This window comes from Zingiber officinale, chromosome 6A (genome assembly GCF_018446385.1).
Source record: "Zingiber officinale cultivar Zhangliang chromosome 6A, Zo_v1.1, whole genome shotgun sequence".
NCBI classification, from domain to species: Eukaryota; Viridiplantae; Streptophyta; class Magnoliopsida; order Zingiberales; family Zingiberaceae; genus Zingiber; species Zingiber officinale.
This window is the reverse complement of record NC_055997.1, coordinates 138,350,382-138,370,132: the sequence shown is the minus strand read 5'-3', so window position 1 is coordinate 138,370,132 and position 19,751 is coordinate 138,350,382. Positions and strand designations below refer to the sequence as shown.

The window sequence follows — 19,751 nt, the reverse complement described above, 5'->3', positions numbered from 1 at the left end:
TTTTCTAGAAAACAGAAAACAACTTTTTATCATTCTCTGTTTTTCTAGAAAACGATAGACAATTTTTTAGAAAACCAAACACCGTTTTTCAGAAAACGCGCGTTTTGCAAAAAATGAAAATGGAAAACGCGCGCGAAAAACGCAAACCAAACACCGTTTTTCAGAAAACGCGCGTTTTCCAAAAAATAAAAATGGAAAACGCGCGTACCAAACGCCCCCTTAGTTATTTGATTGATTATTGAGCTTAATAATTTAAATTTATTTATTTTATTGTTTATTTAGCATATTGAAAAGAGTTTTATTAATGAATATGGTTTATGAATATTATTCACGGACATTGTTCACGAATATTAACGAGCTAAACACATATATATATTAAAATTTGTTTATTTAGCTTAACGAGTTGTTCAAGTTTGTTTGTTTAATTAATCTTATGTATATTAAATGAATATAAATAAACTCTTACCAGACTGAATATCAAATTTATTCACGATCATTTGATTCATTTACCGCCTTAATTTCAGAATTCAATTTCTATCTCTGTCCACATGAGTCTCTCTCTCCTTATTAATTAGGACTATAAAGGAATTGAAATAAATTTGATATTTGACTTAATAACAACTATATTTATTCAATAATCCATTAATGAAATAAACAAATTTTAATATTAATAAATAATATTTATAAATAATATTTTTTTCATATTTTTTAATAATAAACTCTTATTAACATAATAAATAAACAAATACATTTTTAAAATAAATAAATTTGTATTATAAAATCTAATAATTAATTAAAAATTTTAAAATTAATAACTAACTAAACAAGTTTACAATAAAAAAATTCTAAATTAACAAACAAATTTTAATAAAGAATTTGAGAATATCTAAATAAATCAAGTTCAAACTCATTAAAAAAAAAACATTAAACCCAATTATTTCAAATGGTTTTGCTCATTTTAAGTTTGATTTAACTTTATTATTTTATCAAATAAATTTAAACATCATAAAATTTAATTTAATTTAATTTGTTTATACCCTACTACTAGTATATTTTTTTAATAAAATTAATTCTGGAAATAGATTTTTAATTTAATTTAATTTGTTTATAACCCTACTACTAGTATATTTTTTTAATAAAATTAATTCTGGAAATAGATGACCCTCTCCTTTGATTTTCTGAAAACACAGACATCTCATCGCCCAATAATTAGCTTTCTAAATTTTTCATCCCACGACAATATCTATATAACATTATAAATTGTTCGGAAAGATCATATACAGAATCCAAAGCGAATCTAGTTCTGTTTTCAATTTCGAAAGCATATCTTTTTGGTTCACGATCACGAGAGTCCACATAGCCAATATCTCTGCTTTAATTTCAGAAAGAAAAAACAAAGTACCAATTAACAGGACCCGTTAGATAAAAATGACCAACAAAATTATCGTTTTATCCAATAATTATACGATAAACTACACTTCTTCACCAAATTCTACGATAATAATTATCGTTTTATCCAAGACCACAAATGACTAACAAAATAACTAGTAAAGACAAAAGTAAGATTTGAAGGTAAATATGATGGCCAAATACATAAGTTGGGAACACTCAGGCGTCGGTCATTACAAAATGTTTCTCTTGCATTAATTGAAAGAAAAAAAAATTGATATAGTTGCACGCGACGTTTTCACACAAACAAGGATAAGATAATGGTCCATTTTTTTAAGCATTAAAACTTATATATAATGAATGGTATCCGTATCCAGATTGAGCATATTGAAGGTGAGATTGTAAAGCATAAGGAATAAAGGCAACATTCATATATATATACGTTTGTTCTTGGGTGTGTGTATATATCTAAACGCATTCCATTTTGTAACGCGACAGAAAATGGAACCATGACCAAAGAGTGAACTAAAATTTTTACCTGTCAGAAAGGAAGTAGTGTTTAGTTTAGCTAAGGGGCCATCTGTTGAGATCGTTGAACCGTGTAAGTTTTTTCTGAAACGTATTAGTAGATTCATACTAGAGCTTTTGTTAAATTAACGCTTCTATTCTTCATCAAGACAATAATACCGGATCAACCCAGAGATTCTTATGTAAATATTGTTGAATAAGTGAATGGAGAAGAAATGTAAATATTGTTAAATATTCTCCATCAAGGTATTTTTGTTAGTTTATATTGATTCATATACATTGACGATGTGAACAAATACATGGGGAGAGACTCTCTCTCACGCGTGGGTGCGCAGGGAAGTGCAAATTCAGGACTCGGATTGCATTGAACCAAGTTGACTCGTGTGCGAGCGCGACCTGCGCACACGAATGCTAGACAAGTCGGGACAAAATTTGCCCAAGTGGAACAATCAACATTTTGGCCATTGATCTGGAGGTCAGATCCTCTGGACCAGAAGAGGCCCTGTCCATTCATTGGTTGGATGAACTGGACCCCACCTATTAAACAAGTGGGATCCAATTCATTCAACCAATGAATGAACAAGGGACCAGGGGTGATCCAGGAATCCTGGACCAGAGGATCTCTAGCTCCTATATAAGGAGGCTTCGATCATAGGCAGAGAAAAAAAACAGCAAGCAAAGGCTCTCCATTTTTCTTCCTCCTCCTCTGTCAGAAAAAAAAAAGCAAGCAAAGGCTCTCCATTTTTCTTCCTCCTCTGTCGTGCATCTCCTGCTCGGTGGAGTGCCCGTGGTAGCCGGAGGTGGGCGAATCTATTTCAAGAAAACTGCGACTCGCAGGCCTCGGTCAGCTCGCCCGGTCGGTCTCTTTGGCCCGACCGACAGACTTCTCTGTCCACTCGGGATCCTCGCCCAGTCGGCCAATCTCTTTGACAACCCGACCTGTCTGCCGCCCAGTCTGACTACTCGACCCGGCCGACCTCTCTTATTCGCCCGATCTGTTTGCTCGACCCGGCCGGCCTCTTTGACAACCCGACCTGTCTGCCGCCTGGTCCATTTGCTCGATCGCTCGGCTTTAAATCCCGATCAGCCACTCTACCCGCTTGGTTGATCTTCCTGCACAAACTGTCTGCTCGGCCGACTTGCCCGCCCGACCGCTCAGCCTGCTCTGTCAACACGGTGCAACCTGCCTTCATCACTTGGCAGAAACCAACCCCTGCTGCCAACCTACGATTATCAGCTCAGGTCATCTCAACTGTAAGTTGAATTTAATTCGAGTATTTAAATTCGACTAATACCCTGTATATCTCCGGCAACAGATTGTTTGTGTCCAACAAATATATACACAATATGCTTCAGGTATTTGAACTTCAAAAAGATCTAAGCTGGAATATGACCTGCTCCTCTTTTTTTGCAGAGCTCGTGACTTCAGAAAAATCAAGAACACTACTTTTATGTTGGTGAAGACCACTTTATATTGTTCCTCGTCAAACACAATTCAGTCCGACTTATCCACACCCCCAATATGGGGTGGAGCATTTGAGAAGCAACAACCTCTCAGTCTCGATATCCTTTAGATGGATGATGACTGCTAGTTCAGCTAGCTAGGTATTTCAAATCTATGATGTGTTTAAGCTTTAGCTTTTAGGGTTTGGTGACTGTTATTGCATTAATTCACAAAGATTGCTACATGATAAGGTGCATCTAAGTATTAACTGAATCTAATCACCATAGTTTTGAAAACTATTAGCATATTCATTGGCGAACTAATGCATCGGGTGGCCTAAAGAGGAAAAGAGGAAATGGATGATGGATCATAGCCTAGTTGAACACCTAATCCTGGAGAATCCCATTATCAATGTTTTCGTGCTACCTGTTAGGTACTGCAAGTGTTACTAATTTCCTGAAACTTGCATGTTAACTCTCTGATAAGCAGACAACTTTCTAACTTTCAAGTGCTAATCTTATTCGATACCCCCCCCATACATCCCAAATTACCTTAATCCTTCTCTCATCCATCACTTTGGTTATGGCAATTGACAAATATGAAAAATCCAAGTTACACTTCTATCACTTAGCAATAAGACATTCACAATATATTTTTGCATCTACTACTCAGCCAACTTCTTAGAGAATAAAGAGTTATAAGCAACAAGCTAAAGAATGCCAGTGTGGCAGATAATAGTCGTTTCTACTAACTAAAGGGAGATACTACTTTCTTAACATTAATTTAATAGTTGGGATGCAATCAAAAGCACATACACTCCAAACAAACAAGTCAGGACATAAATTCGGGATAGTTAACCTGTTGACAAGGTTCTACATAGGGGTTTTCTACTTGACCAACCAGTTCAAGGATACATTCCATCTAAGTTGGAACAGTATACTCAAATCAGAATCAAGAAAATATTTCACAGGAGAAGTTTATAATAACAAAGAAGCAAACTGTCATTTTTATTATTATGACATTAGACACAGATAAAAGATCCAAGTTACAATTCTATTACTTAGCAATTAAGACACTCATGACACATTTGCATTTCAAAAACATCTGGGAGAGTTTTATTGACTGGAAAAAAACAACTCGAAGAGTTCTTAATCTTAGGATTTACTACTTCAATCAACTACTTAAAGAATATAATTTATAAGCAATAAGCTAAAGAATGCTGGAAGAACAGATAATCAACATTTTGACTAAATAAAGAAAGTATACTACTCTTTCTTAATAAGTTATTTAATTTGAGACAAATAGTAGGAAACAGTTGAACGAAGTTAATTTATATGCATTTACATACACTCCAGACAAGTCAGGAAATGAATTCAGTAAAATTACTGTGTTGACAAGTCCTACACGGGATTTATCCTTAACCAATCAGTTCAAAGATAACCATTTAAAATGGGAGCAGTGAATTCAGGATCAGAATCAAATGCAATATTTGACAAGAGGAGTCTATACTAACTACAAAGAAACTAAAATATACTGCACTTCACCTCTCTAATGTCCGCCGCGCATATGTCTTGAACTCCCGAGTCAATACTAACATCTCCATAGCAATTCGCTAAGTCAGCAGTTGCCGTCGTTATCTTGAGGATTGTGCTGCGGTTTTTTGGTTGGACCAATACATGAAACAAATATAGATTGTCAAATTTCCAAGCTTTGATACAGGAGTAGAGTCTGGGCTTTGGACGACGATCATTACTTGGAGTTACAGCATATCCCTCCATCTAGGGCTCAGTATAGGCAAGAACCCCGACGGCGATTGAGGGAACCAAAGCCCGGGTGAAGGCAGTGGCTGCGGCCCGGGTGATGGTCCGGGCCCCAAAATCCCCGGCTGTGGCAACGGCGAGAGGGCAAAATTGGGAGTCAATAGCGGAGGGTAAGGAAACCCCGGCGAAAGCAGGGGGTACGGAGATCTGGGCGAGAGCAGATCGAAAAACGCCATCGGAGAAGGAATCGCGGACGGCGGAGTAGGGGGCGGAAGCGAGGCCGAATTAGGGATTCCTCGGGGGGAAGGCAAGGGGAAGGGTGGGCGCGGGGAGGGAAGCAGCCCCGGGGAGGGAAGTGGCGGCGGCGGCCGAGGGTAGCGGGAAGTGTCGGAGCTGAGAAGGGAGCTTTCTAGGTAGCGCATATAGGCGGAGACGGGGGACTCGGCCCAGCTGGGGCCGTCGGGGCGGGGGAAGACAGCGCGATTGTGATTGAGATTAAGGTTAGGATTATGGAAAGGAGGAGGAGGGTGAGCGTGGGGGTGGGGTTGAGGACGGGCAGCGTGGGGAGGGGGAGGAGGAGGTGGGCGAGCGATGGGGGCGAGCGGGGGAGGGCGGATCTTCTGGAGGCGGGAGCTGGAGGGGCGGGGTTGGGGGGCGGCGGGGCCGGGGGTGGAGTCGCGGGAGGGGGTGCCGGTGAGCTGCTGGACGATGCTGCGGAAGTCGTTCTTGCTGATGTTGTAGACCTGCGGCTGCGGCTGCGGTTGCGACTGTTGCTGTTGCGGCGGATGGTTCGTCGGAGGCGGAGGGTAAGGCCTGTGGTTGTAGTTGGCGGGTTGATGGAGAGGGCTCTTGCGGATGCTCTTCCCCATCTTGTTGATTCCCAGCTGCTGCTGATGGTGGTTGCTGTTTCTGGAGTGATCCATTGCTGTCCTCCCAATCAGATCAAGCTATTGACGAGACATGAGAGAGGAAGAGGGAGATCTGGAGCTGGAGAAGGAAGAGGAGAGAGAGGCGAACTGAAACTGAAGAAAGGGTAAGGAAGGGTAGAGAGATGCGATTTCACTGATTTGGGGGAGGAGAAAAACTTGGACTGGGTGAGCATGTATCGGTTGACTTATTACGGGTTCACCAGCAACGGAGAAGGAAGGCAAAAGGGCAGCTAAATATCTGTATTCTCTTAATAAAATTAAAATTAAAATTAAAATTAAATTAATAAGTTATTATTTAATTTTCTTAGTTGTATTCGATGCACTTGGACATTCATCTGACATACTGCTACAGGAGGGGCCCAAAAGGGAAGGCCATATTTGTGGCGGAAGAATAATGAAGATAACTACCATTCTCTCCCATATTCAGATATTCCTCTTAATTTTGAAGAGCCGAAAAAGTAAGTAGGTAACACTTTCACCTCTATTGCAGACAAAGTCATAGTAGTTACACTAATGTTATAATGCGCGACGTTTTTTTACGCACCTGTGCGCGATGGCGAACGTGACATATACGTGTTGATTTTTTTAAAAAAATAATAATAAATTTTCTTGTCGTTTGATTTTTTTTTCTTTTTATATTTTAAAATCTATCTTCCACCCTCCAAAGTCAGTATTCCTTTCTCGTCATCCTCCGATGCAAGCTAAGTTGCGAAGCCACTTCCTCTTTCGCCGCAACACCATTCTCGCTCTCCCATCCTCACTCGCCTCATCATTCTCCTTGATCGTCGATCCTTCCTTGTACTTTATTTTTCTCACCGTTCAAAATCGTCGAGAGCAATGACGTAGCTAGGATTTTCATTCAGGAAGGACAAAGAGACGGAGTTGGCAAACGATGACAGTGATGCTGACAGCAAACAATGGTGTCGACTAAGTGAAAAAAATCAATTAAGTAAATTTCATCTTAATTAAAAGACATTTTTTTATAGAGCATTAACAAAGCGACAACGTTATCCAAGTGAAGACAACAACCATGCAACAAATGACAATGACGATGGTATCAATCGGCGTTCGACAATAGCGACTTGGGCTATAACGGCAGCGACATGTCGCGAAAGATTTTGTGGGTAAAATTAGAGTTAAAAAAGATAATATTAAAGAAATTATAGGAAGAAAAAAAAATGAAAAGAGGAAAATAAAAGTTCGGGACTAGAGGAGGAAGAAGAAAAACAAATAAAGGAAAAAATTGACTTGAGAAAAGAAGAAAATGAGTTAGGTTGAAAGGGTTTTAATTAAAAAATTTTGTTAAAAAGACAAGAAAGTTTCAAAATTTATGACTATATATTCTTTTTTATTTCTTTTCTCACCGTATTAATATTTTCCTTGAATTTCAGGAGGTGCGACCGCACCCCTTAAGTCTTATATAGCTACGCCCCTAGTCGAGAGCAACTGGCAAATTAGATTTTCCTCTCGACGCTGTCCTTTTGCTGCCGCCGTCTTTCGTCGCTGCTGTCGCCGTCTGTGATATACAAGCACATGAAGCTACAACATCTAAAGGTGGAGAAGACGATGACATCCCAGATCTAGTATTTGGAGAGACATTTGAGAAGGCAGCTGAAGAGATACAAGCTCCCTAGATTTCACACTTAAGCAGGTTGTTGATGTATTAATCTTAACTGTGTAAACTTTTTTATATATTTCATTTTATTTTTGGAAACTTTAATTAAATGTTGCAATGATGAAAGATTTTTTTAACTGTTGGTGTTTATCTCTATAGTTTTCGATCACTTCCAATGACTTTGAATTTTGATTGTAAATTGTAAATTGCCACCAACTTCTTGATCGCATCTCTAAGTTCCACTTTGATCTTGTTTTTGCAGCAATTTTGTTTCTAATCTATTGGCATCTGCACCACTGTTTGTGAGAAGTTTAGAATTCAACTACAAAAATTTCATAGTTGAGAATTCATCTGCACTTCTGTTTGCTTCTGAACCTCACCCAGCGGCCATCTACACAATGTGCATATTCAAGAGGAGGTCATGGGTCGAAACTCGGCATGACCGAGCATAATCTTCCTCATGTCTTGACCATTTGCACTAATGGCTAGTAGTCATCCATCATTTATCTCCTCCATATTGACCTAGGGAAGGATTGACAGGAGCGCTGGGACGAGCGAATCAACTTTTACCACATATTTAAGAGGAGGCTAGAAAAGCAGTCATCACGATGAATTAGAGTCCTCACTCACATCCAGTGACGGATCCAGGAATTCAGAAATGAAAGGGTGATTTATACGTGAAACAAGGGGCATTATCTTCTATCTCCACCGGTGAAATCTCATACTACTAAGGGTTCCATTACCAGTAAAGGGGGGCGAACGCCGATGCCGCCCCCTCTCTGGATCCGCCCCTACTCACATCCCCCTCCAGAGTACGATCTGTCCATTCTTGAATAGGATAGGAATGCAAGGAACTAAATCCTACAAAACAAATGACAGTTAAAATCCACAACTTAAATATGCCACTTGCAACAACTCAAATAAAATAACTTAGTTAAAATTATTGTTTCAACAGAGTCATTTGTTTCAAGTTTAACACAAATCATTACTTCAAGTTCAATGCACTACTAACCACTTAGATAAAATAATTTAGATAAAAAAAAAACTTAAATAAAATTATCATTTTAATTTTGATACAACACTTGTAACCGCAGTGTTTGAAGTTCAACTCATACAATAACTTAAAAAGACAAATACAATGTTCATGTTAGAAAAAAGACAGTGAGTGATGAACGAATACATGATGACAGTGTTAGAATTTTGGGATCATAATTGTAATTATAAATATCTAATATCATCAATTAAATAAAATCATTATTTAATGTGATCAAATTTATGATTAAGGAATATGACTTAAGGGTTTAATTGTTATGAATAAATTAATGTGGATATCATGTACAATTTCTAATTTGTTCAGGGGTCAAATTAGAAATAGATAAACTTATGTTTCTATAAATAAGGGTTATGGTCCCAGTTTGTAGATGATGTTTTTGTTTTGTTTCCTCATCGACAAAACTCTCTGGATACTAAGGAAGATCTGTAAATTGAAGATCTTGCCCAAAGTCAATTGCATACTATGGATTCTGGTACGCTTCCGTAATTTTATCTATTCCGTTTTCAATTTCTTAAGAATTGAATAGAATGCATAAGTTTTATGTTGAGATTTCTCAACTTAATTTTACATCAATTGGTATCAGAACTTTCTATTCCAAATTCTTAGGAAAATAATTTTTGATTACAAAGCTTCATCTTTGTGTAATCTCAATTTTGGTTCTGGATATATCATCTTGCGATTTTATTTCTACATCGCAATTTTCGATACTTTTCTATGTCGCAATCGGCTGAAATTTGCAACTGCATCGCAACTTCCATCGGCGAAAGGAAAGTATCGTGGGAGGTTGCTTGTGATCATGTTCCTGGACCGGCGACGGCATCCAGGATGGTTGGCAACACGTTGAACTCCGCTTCTTGAGTTTTCTACTCATCGCGAGCGTCGGTGACCAACAGTAGGCTATCAGCGACAACTTCATGCTGGAGGTTGTTTTCCGGGCAGGATAAAGTGTTACAGTTGGCCGGAGATACGTCTGTGGCCGGTGAGTTGACTGTGGCCACCTCTCACTGTTTCTGCGCAAACAGAAGTCGACGACCTCGCGGGCAAAAGATGACCGGCGTTCCGACATTGGAAAGGTCGGCAACGATCATGGTATGCCGTCGGTTTGGCTGTCGTGGTCGACAACCACAGTTGTGATGGTTCATGCGGCGTGGCGGCGGCGTCGATTTTGGGAAGATAAACAGTTGCAGTTTTTCAACATTTACGTGATTAGGGTATCTGTAGTGGGAGATTTATAGCATGTAATTTATGTTATAAACCTCTCAATATAAATCCCTCTCCCACTGCATAGGTGGGGTTTATAGTTTTTTTTATAAACTTGTATCAAAATCTTGGAACCAGGTTTATAAAAAAACTAGTGGAGAGATGATAGAGAGAATTTTAAAAGAAATGGAATTTTTAAAAGAGAGAAGTTTTATGATAATAGAGAGTGGGTTTTAAAAAAAGTAAGGTTTTTAATTTTTGATATGATAATTATGTGACAGAGCATAAATCTCTTTAAGAGGTTTACGACTACGGATGCCCTTAAATTTCAGATGATGCCACGTTTAGGAGAACAGTGGCCACGATGGGAAAATGATGGCCATGTTTAGTTATCAGGTGTCATTTCATTTTTCTTTTATTGACATTAAAAAAACATGTGATAATTATATGGGTACAAATAAGTGACCTCCATTATTTTAATTGTCCTTATTTTATCCTTTAAAATAATCCATTAAATTTAAATTATTTGGATAAAATAATTTAATTAAATTATTTTATAATATTGATTTAAATTTTTAAATGGATTATTTGGTTAATATCTATTATTTTAATTTCAATTAAATTTAAATTATATGTCGCTAAAGTGACCTCTATTATTTGAATTTAATTTTAATTAAAATATTGTTGAGATATTAAATAAAGTGTAAATGTATATATTTATGTGAGTATTAATCGACCCGAAGATTTGTACTTACAAATTATACATTTACTTGTGATAATAAACACGTAACAATTATCAGATTTTATTTGTTATGTTTCATACATATAATAAATCGATCCAAAGATAGGTTTATTATTTGTCATGCATTATTATTAGTGTTTAATTATTACAACAAGAGTACCACTTGCAAATAATATTACTGTCCAAAGACTTGATATTGTTGTTGCACTAGGTATCTTTAGATGAGATTTATCATTTATTTTAATTGATTCAAAATGAGCATGTTATTTATGTTATAATTCTTGTGTTCTCTTTTTAACAAGTGTTACTACTATTTCTGCTAACTTAAGTTCAGTGTCGATCCTTAATGGTACAAATTTTAAGGATTGGAAGGAGAACATTTTAATTGTTCTTGGCTGCATGGATCTGGATCTTGCGCTTAGGACAGAGCAACCCACTGCTCCTACAGATACTAGTTCCTCTGAACTGAGGGCTAAATATGAGAAGTGGGATCGCTCTAATCACATGAGTCTTATAATCATCAAGCGCGGCATACCTGAGGCTTTTAGGGGCGCGGTGTCTAATAGTGTCACCAAAGCTAAGGAATATCTCGATGAGATTGAAAAGCGCTTTGCCAAAAGCGATAAGGCGGAAACAAGCACAATTCTGAAGAGTTTGATTTCCATGAAGTATAAAGGCAAGGGAAATATTCGGGAATATATCATGGAAATGTCCCACCTTGCATCAAAGTTGAAGGCACTTAATCTTGAATTGTCGGATGACATGCTTATGCATTTAGTGCTTATATCTCTCCCGAACCAGTTTAGTCAATTACAAATCAATTATAACTGTCAAAGGGAGAAATGGACTCTTAATGAGCTCATTTCATACTGTGTTCAAGAGGAAGAGAGGTTGAAGCAAATCAAGGCTGAAAGTGTCTATTTGGCAAGCACCCCTAAAGATAAGGGCAACAAAAGAAAGAATGAGGCTACTAAAGGTCCTTATGTGAAGAAACAAAAGCAGGATACAGACAAGAAAAGTTGTTTCTTCTGTAACAAGCCTAATCATGTCAAGAAAGATTGTCCTAAGTACAATGCATGGCGTGCGAAAAAAGGTATATTTTTCAATTTGGTTTGTTCTAAAGTAAATTTAGCTTCAGTACCTTGAAACACTTGGTGGCTAAACTCTGGTGCTACTACTAACATCAGTGTTTCAATGTAGGGTTGCCTGAGCTACCGAAAGGCAACTGATGCTGAAAGATGCATTTATGTGGGTGATGGCAAGTCAGTTGAGGTGGAAGCAATATGGCATTTTAGATTGTTGTTAAGCATTGGTTTCTATTTAGACTTAATAGATACTTTTGTTGTGTCATTATTTAGACGGAATTTGGTTTCTATTTCTAATTTGGATAAATTAGGTTACTGTTGTTCGTTTGGAAATGGTCAATTTAGTTTATCTATTAATTCTATTGTTGTTGGAACAGGTTCACTTATAATTTATGACAATCTATATATGCTTGATATAAATGCTTCTTATATTGAAACCCTGAATGTGGAATCATATGGTACTAAGCGTAAATTTAATAATGAAAACTCAGGTGTCTTATGGCACAAACGTTTAGGACACATATCTAGAAATAGAGTTGAACGACTTGTATCAGATGGAATTTTACACTCCATTGATTTTACAGACCTAAATGTTTGTGTTGAATGCATTAAAGGCAAACAGACAAAAAGAAAGAAAGAGGATGCATATAGAGCTACAGAGGTATTGGAATTAATACATACAGATGTCTGTGGACCATTTCCAACACCTTCTTGGAATGGTCAACAATATTTTGTATCATTCATTGATGATTATTCTTGATATGCATACCTATTTCTTATTTATGAGAAGGCTCAAACATTGGACGTTTTCAAATCATTTAAGGTTGAAGTTGAGAACCAACTAAACAAAAGAATTAAGAAAGTTAGATTTGATCATGGTGGCGAATACTACGGTAGATATGACGGTTCAGGTGAGCAACGTCCAGGACCTTTTGCTCAATACCTAGAGGAGTGTGGAATCATCCCACAGTACACCATGCCAGGCTCACCAAGCATGAATGGTGTAGTTGAACGACGTAATAGAACTCTTAAGGATATGGTAAGAAGTATGATTAGTCATTCAACCTTACCAGTGTCACTCTGGGGAGAAGCATTAAAGACAGCAGCTTACATTCTAAATCGAGTACCCACTAAAGCAGCTACTAAAACACCTTTTGAGCTTTGGACAAGGCGAAAGCCAAGTCTCAAACATTTTCATATTTGGGGATGCCCAGCTGAGGCTAGACCGTATAGGCCACATGAAAAGAAACTGGACTCCAGAACCATAAGTAGCTACTTTATTGGATATTCTGAACGATCACAGGGCTATAAGTTTTATGATCCCAAAGTAAAGACCATCTTTGAGACGGGAACTGCAACGTTCTTTGAGGATATTGAGTTTGGGGGGAAGAATAAAGTAACAGATCTTGTTTTTGAGGAAGAATGTATTCCCACTACTCTTCAAGAGGAAATGGTTTATATTCCTATGATTACTTCTGGTAATAATCAAGATTTTATTCCAGTTAGTAATCAAGATGCAATACAAGAACAACAAGGCATTGTTAATCAACTCCCAGAAGAACACACTCAACAACCTCAAGAATCAGTGTGTATAGAACCAGTGTCTTTACGAAGGTCCACTAGAGAAAGGAGGAATGCTATTTCGGATGATTACATAGTATACTATGTAAATGATGGTATGACGGAGGATGATCCAATCAACTTTCGTCAAGCCATGCAAGATTCAAATTCTCAAAAGTGGATTGAGGCAATGAATGAAGAGTATAAATTAATGCAAGACAATAATGTTTGGGAACTTGTCCTATTACCAGAAGATGTGAAACCCATTGGTTGTAAGTGGATTTTTAAAACCAAACGGGATTCAAACGGTAATGTGGAAAGATATAAAGCACGTCTTGTAGCTAAAGGCTATACTCAAAAATATGAGATTGATTTTAAAGAGACCTTTTCTCCAGTTTCAACGAAGGACTCTTTAAGGACAATCATGGCACTTGTCGCACACTTCGATATGGAACTCCATCAGATGGATGTCAAGACAGCTTTTCTCAATGGAGACATTGAGGAAACAATCTATATGGTGCAACCAGAATACTTTGTATTAGGAGATCCAAAGAGTATGATTTGCAAACTTAAGAAGTCCATCTATGGGTTAAAACAAGCATCTCGTCAATGGTACCACAAATTTCATCAAATAATAATCTCATTTGGTTTTGAGGTAAATGTGGTAGATGATTGTGTGTATCATAAGTTCAGTGGGAGTAAGCATATCTTCCTGGTTCTATATGTTGATGACATTTTGCTTGCCACAAACGATATAGGTATGTTGAACGATACCAAGAGATTTCTATCTAGATATTTTGAAATGAAAGATCTTGGTAACGCATCTTTTGTATTAGGAATCCAAATACACCGAGATCATTCTCGAGGTATTCTTGGATTATCGCAAAAGAACTATATCGATAAGGTGCTTAAAAGATTTGGCATGCAAGATTGCAAACCAGGTAATACCCCAGTCGCTAAAGGAGACAAGTTTAGTCTTAAACAATGCCCTAAAGGAAGCCTCGAGACTCAAGAAATGCAAAAGATTCCCTATGCTTCAGCTGTAGGAAGTCTTATGTATGCTCAAGTTTGTACGCGTCCGGATATTGCATACATTGTTGGAGTGTTGGGCAGATATTTAAGCAACCCAGGAATGGATCATTGGAAAGCGGCAAAGAGGGTAATGCGATATTTAAAGAGAACTAGTGATTACATGCTCACATATAAGAGGTCAGATACTCTTGAGATCATAGGATATTCTGACTCTGATTTTGCGGGATGCCAAGATAGCATGAGATCCACTTCAGGTTATGTTTTTCTGTTGGCCGGCGGAGCTATCTCTTGGAGAAGTGCCAAACAGGCATTGACAGCTTCTTCCACCATGGCAGCAGAGTTTATAGCATGTTATGAGGCATCTAATCATGGAATATGGCTGAAAAATTTTGTCACTGGGCTACGTATTTTGGGAAGGGTTGAAAGACCACTGAAGTTATTTTGTGACAATCGATCAGCTGTATTGTATTCTAACAACAATATGAGCTCAACAAAATCGAAGCACATCGATATCAAGTTCCTTGTTGTGAAAGAAAGAGTACAAAGTGGACAGATTTCGATAGAACACATAGGTACAAACTCCATGATAGCAGATCCTTTTACAAAGGGTTTACCACCCAATGTCTTCTATGAGCATACCACTCATATAGGTGTTATTCAATTTGGTGAAATTTAGATCTAGTGGGAGTTTGTACTATATATGTTATCTATATATGTTTCGTTATATTGATGAAACTTATGTATTTGGAGATTATCTGATCAGATATAAAGTTCAATGTTTACTTCATTACACTTTGTATAACTTAAGTTAAAGTTTTGATCTCACTTTGGTTAAAGAGGACCAGTTGAAAATTGACATGAATAGATCACCTTGCATGTAATTTTCATGCCACATATTCATAATCGATCTATATCATTTGATTATATTGATGTACGTGACTATTGATGTTTAGTTGTGAAAGATACAACGAAGACTACATTGATCCTATGTCTATATAATTAATTGACGAGATTGTTAAGGAAACCCTACAGCTATGATGACAAAAGTTATGAGCTCATTAAGGTTAACATTTATAAGTTTACACATATGGTCCAGTGGGAGATTGTTAGAATTTTGGGACCATAATTGTAATTATAAATGTCTAATGTCATCAATTAAATAAGTCATTATTTAATGTGATCAAATTTATGATTAAGGAATATGACTTAAGGGTTTAATTGTTATGAATAAATTAATGTGGATACCATGTGCAATTTCTAATTTGTTGAGGGGCCAAATTAGAAATAGGCAAACTTATGTTTCTATAAATAAGGGTTATGGTCCCAGTTTGCATATGATATTTTTGTTTTGTTTCCTCATCGACAAGACTCTCTGGATACTAAGGAAGATCTGTAAATTGAAGATCTTGCCCAAAATCGATTGCATACTATGGATTCTGGTACGCTTCCGTAATTTTATCTATTCCGTTTATAATTTCTTAAGAATTGAATATAATGCATAAGTTTTATGTTGAGATTTCTCAACTTAATTTTACATCAGACAGAAGAAGCAGAGGTGATGGAAATCTCTAGCCTTCACTTTGTTCTTCATATGGATTGTTTCAACAGAGTGGCTAGGGGATGAATCAGGATGGAAGATTTAAAATGCAAATATTAAAACTAGGGGTCTCATGGAGAGAGAAAGTGTCGCAGTGACGGGTCGGCATCGACTTGTATATCACGGACGGAGACATTCGTGACGAAAAACGGTGGCAGCATAAGGACGACTTCGAGAGGAAAACCTAATTTGTCGATTTTTCTCGACGATTCTGAACGGTGAGGAAAATGAGGTACAAAGGGAGGATCAGCGACCGAGGAATGCCAAGGAACGATGAGGCGAGGGAGGATGGAAGAGCGAGAACGATGTTGTGGTGAATGAGGAAGGGGCTTCGCAACCTAGCTTGCTTCGGAGGATGATGAGAGAGGAATGCTGGCTTCGGAGAGGGGAAGGTAGGTTTTAGAATATAAAAGGAAAAAACCAAATGACGCGGCTGAGAAAATTTTAGATTTTGAAAAATAAAAGAAAAAAAAACTACACGTATCAACCACATTCGCCGTCGCACACAGGCGCGTAAAAAAAGTCACGCATTATAACAGTACTGTATATCCTGCCTCATTATGAGATTGGATGTAAGAGTAGTTTGCTCACAACAAGGAAAATGGTGAAGGAGGTACCACTTGTTGGGTGATTGGTTGGAATTCTTCAAGAGGAGGAGCAAAGGATCATGGACAAGAAGATGAACAAGATCCTTATGATAGGGACTCTCGAACCCCTACCATCTGCTGGGAAGTTCTTGAAAATTCAAGCAGTGGTAAGAAAAAGTATAGTAGTTGATAATAATATGAAAAAAAAGTTGTTGATGGCATAGATCTTTTCAATTCAATCATTGATACGGCGCGTTGTGAGTGGTCCCAAAGATAATGTGGGGTCGATAATTAAGATATTATGATAGTCAAAGTCAAGGTGAGGTAGTAGTCAAAGTCAGAGTGCACATAACCAAACAGACCACTTCTAATGAGACTCAACTCACCACTTCTCATGAGCATGACTTCCAACATACACCCGATCGACCCCAGAACCAGTCGGGCCTCCGAGGCTCAGCTCTCCACTTCTCACGGACATGACTCTCAGCTTACACTCGATCAGCTCCAGAGTCGGTTGGACCCCTAGGGCTCAACTCTCCACTTCTCATGGGCATGACTCCCAGCTTACACTCGATCAGCCGCAGAGCCGGTCGGATCCTTGGGGTTCAGCTCCCTATTTCTCATGGGCATGACTCCCAGCATACAACTGATCAGCCCTAGAGCTGGTCAGATCTAGGGGCTTAGCTCCCCACTTCTTAGGGGCACGACTTCTAGCATAAACCTAATCGGCCATGCTGATCGGACTTCAACGGGACTTGGCTCCCCACCCCACATCGGCATAGCCCTCAACCTAAACCCAGTCGTCTCCAAGTTTATTAGACTCCCTCTCGGAGATAACATTGTCAGAATTGCAACCATCTATCAAAGAATATCGGCCACTCATCAGGGAATATTTTGCTACTCTGACATATACACACAACGGAACTTTCCTTTGCCTAAGGGAGGGTTGTCATACATCCTCCATTACTCGACATGTTCTGACATTGGACATTCTTTAACGCTTCATTATTGCAGAGATTATGAGAGGTGGTATAAAAAAGGGATCCTCTTTGTTGGCCAGGTATGCGCATGTACATGCATCCACACTACTGCTCTACTCTTCATCTTTTTCAACATTTTTCACTGGGACTATTGTTCTTCTTGAGTGTCGAAGTGTCTGCGCCAGGGACCCTCTTCTTGGTTCTCGCTCTAACATTCTTGTTTGCTCTCTCTGTGGTGTGCACAGGTCCATGGTTTCCAAGTCTCAGTCCTTCCTCCATTAACATTCCTGCCTCCTCAATGGCCGCTCATCTACTCAACTTCCGGACATGATCAAATTTGACATCGTCTGTGGGAATACATTCACCTGTTTCAGAACGAAGGATGGACATAGCCGGTAAAATCAACGTTGTCATAACACCGAAGGGGTATGAGCTATTTATGAATATCAAGGGCACCTGCAGCCTCAGTAGAGGAGTTTCTAGTGTCAGGGAAAAGATCCAAGTAGAAGTGGCCATTTGAGTTTTCCCGAGCGTTTTTCTGAGCGCTTGGGGAAGGTTGTGTTAAAATCGAGCGATCACAAGCCTCTTCAACTAAAAATTCACCCCCGAGGGACCCAAAGCGAGGAAAGACTCCTGTCGCTCGGGAATCACCTAAACAACCCAACGTACCTTTCTCTCAAGAGGTACTAGATGAGAAGCTGCCTAAGCATTTCCAACCTTTGTTGATTAGAGAGTATAACACCGACCCTGAAGATCACCTCTGAAGATTCGAGAACCCCAGCATTTTATTCTCTAAATCTAATGCAACAAACAAAGTCCTAACTAACAATCAATGATGAATCTAGAATACATTATCACTCTACACTTCAAATAACAATATCAACAGAAATAATGGTGTCGGCCTTTTTGCATGTCACGTGACACATCAAATTAATTAAAATTGAAACTCATTAAAATTAAGACAAGCGTTGTAGTAACGAGTCTCAAGTCGTATTTTTTCCAAGGATAACTAATTAATGTGTGTTGATTCTAGAATTGATTCAAATCGAAGTATTACATCAACAAGATCTATTATTCATTTCCTTTCAATTCTCATTTCAACTTGAACACATCTAATTCTCAAAAATTTACTAGAACAATTAAACATGGAATCAAAGAAATGTTGTTTACATCTAAACATAATTTGCTTCAACTCAACAAATTAAGTTCCAACTAAGTTCGATTTCTAATGCATCATTAAATCTAGTAAATCCATTTCAATATCTTCAATTTACATTCACAGAACTTGTTAAACTCAAAAGCTTAATCCCATTAATGTTGAACAGAGGTAGTATTCTATTCATAATTGTAATCAACTTTAATAATCAAGCTCAAACAAAATAATGCTGAATAGAGATAACAATCAATAACTCAAGTAAAGCGTTTACCATTCAAGCAAGAACAAAGTCACAAGATCGATTGTACTGAGCAAGGAATTGTTCACTAATTAACCAAACTAATAAGTTATCAGTAAACTAAACTACAAATTCAACATAAATTGCAAACAATTAAATGGCTGAACAAGATTCGGATTGTAAAAAACTCAACAAGATCAGGGGTTTCAAGTAAGAAAATTAGAACAGAATTGTAGAAATGAAACTCTAACAGAACGAAATAGCAAAGTAAAGAATCAGATCTGAGCAGATTCAAGAACAATTCAAAGACAAAGAAAAAGAAAACAAAAACCTAAAACATTCCATATCCCAAATCTTTGCCGCCACTTCTTCATTCTTCCAAAAAACAGAGTCACCTTTGAGAACGCCCTTCGGGTAACCACCGGCAAAGAACCAAGCTTCAGGCTAATGCATCCTTTCGATCACAGCCTCTGGGAACGCCCTTCGGGCTCACGGATTGGATGACACTCTCATCGCATGAACACAGACGTCCAATTTTGGAATTTGCACACACTCGATTGACTGATCAGATCCACTCAAGTGCAGCAAATGAAATGAAGATGGAATGAAATCCGAAGCTACTAGGAACGCCTCTCGAGCTCCGGTGGCTAATGAAGATCGCAGATAAGGGGAACGCCTCTCGAATCTGGATCGCGAAACTGGAATCAGAAATCAAACATCATGGACTGGGAATGCCTTTGCTGCTCTTCTGAATTCGGACAACGAACGCCGACAGCTCAGTGATCGCCGACGACGAAGAAGAATCACTCACGGATCTAGAAGTGGAACGGGAGCTGTGGCCGACGTTGCGAAGAA

At 38.1% G+C, this 19,751-nt stretch overlaps 1 protein-coding gene across 1 annotated transcript; it reads right to left on the bottom strand.

Annotated features, from left to right (window-relative positions):
* Nucleotides 1-4,632: 4,632 nt before the first annotated feature.
* LOC121998304 (protein HAIKU1-like) lies at nucleotides 4,633-6,264 on the bottom strand. Its single transcript, XM_042553158.1, has 2 exons — nucleotides 5,115-6,264; nucleotides 4,633-5,011 (listed from the first exon to the last, which is right to left on the bottom strand). Exon 1 carries the CDS (start codon nucleotides 6,042-6,044, stop codon nucleotides 5,121-5,123), a length of 924 nt encoding a protein of 307 aa, XP_042409092.1. The 5' UTR covers nucleotides 6,045-6,264; the 3' UTR covers nucleotides 4,633-5,011; nucleotides 5,115-5,120.
* Between the last annotated feature and the right edge of the window lie 13,487 nt (nucleotides 6,265-19,751).

Excerpts from the sequence above, each read along its gene's own strand:
- LOC121998304 (XM_042553158.1), bottom strand. The coding sequence starts at position 6,044 with ATGGATCACTCCAGAAACAGCAACCACCATCAGCAGCAGCTGGGAATC.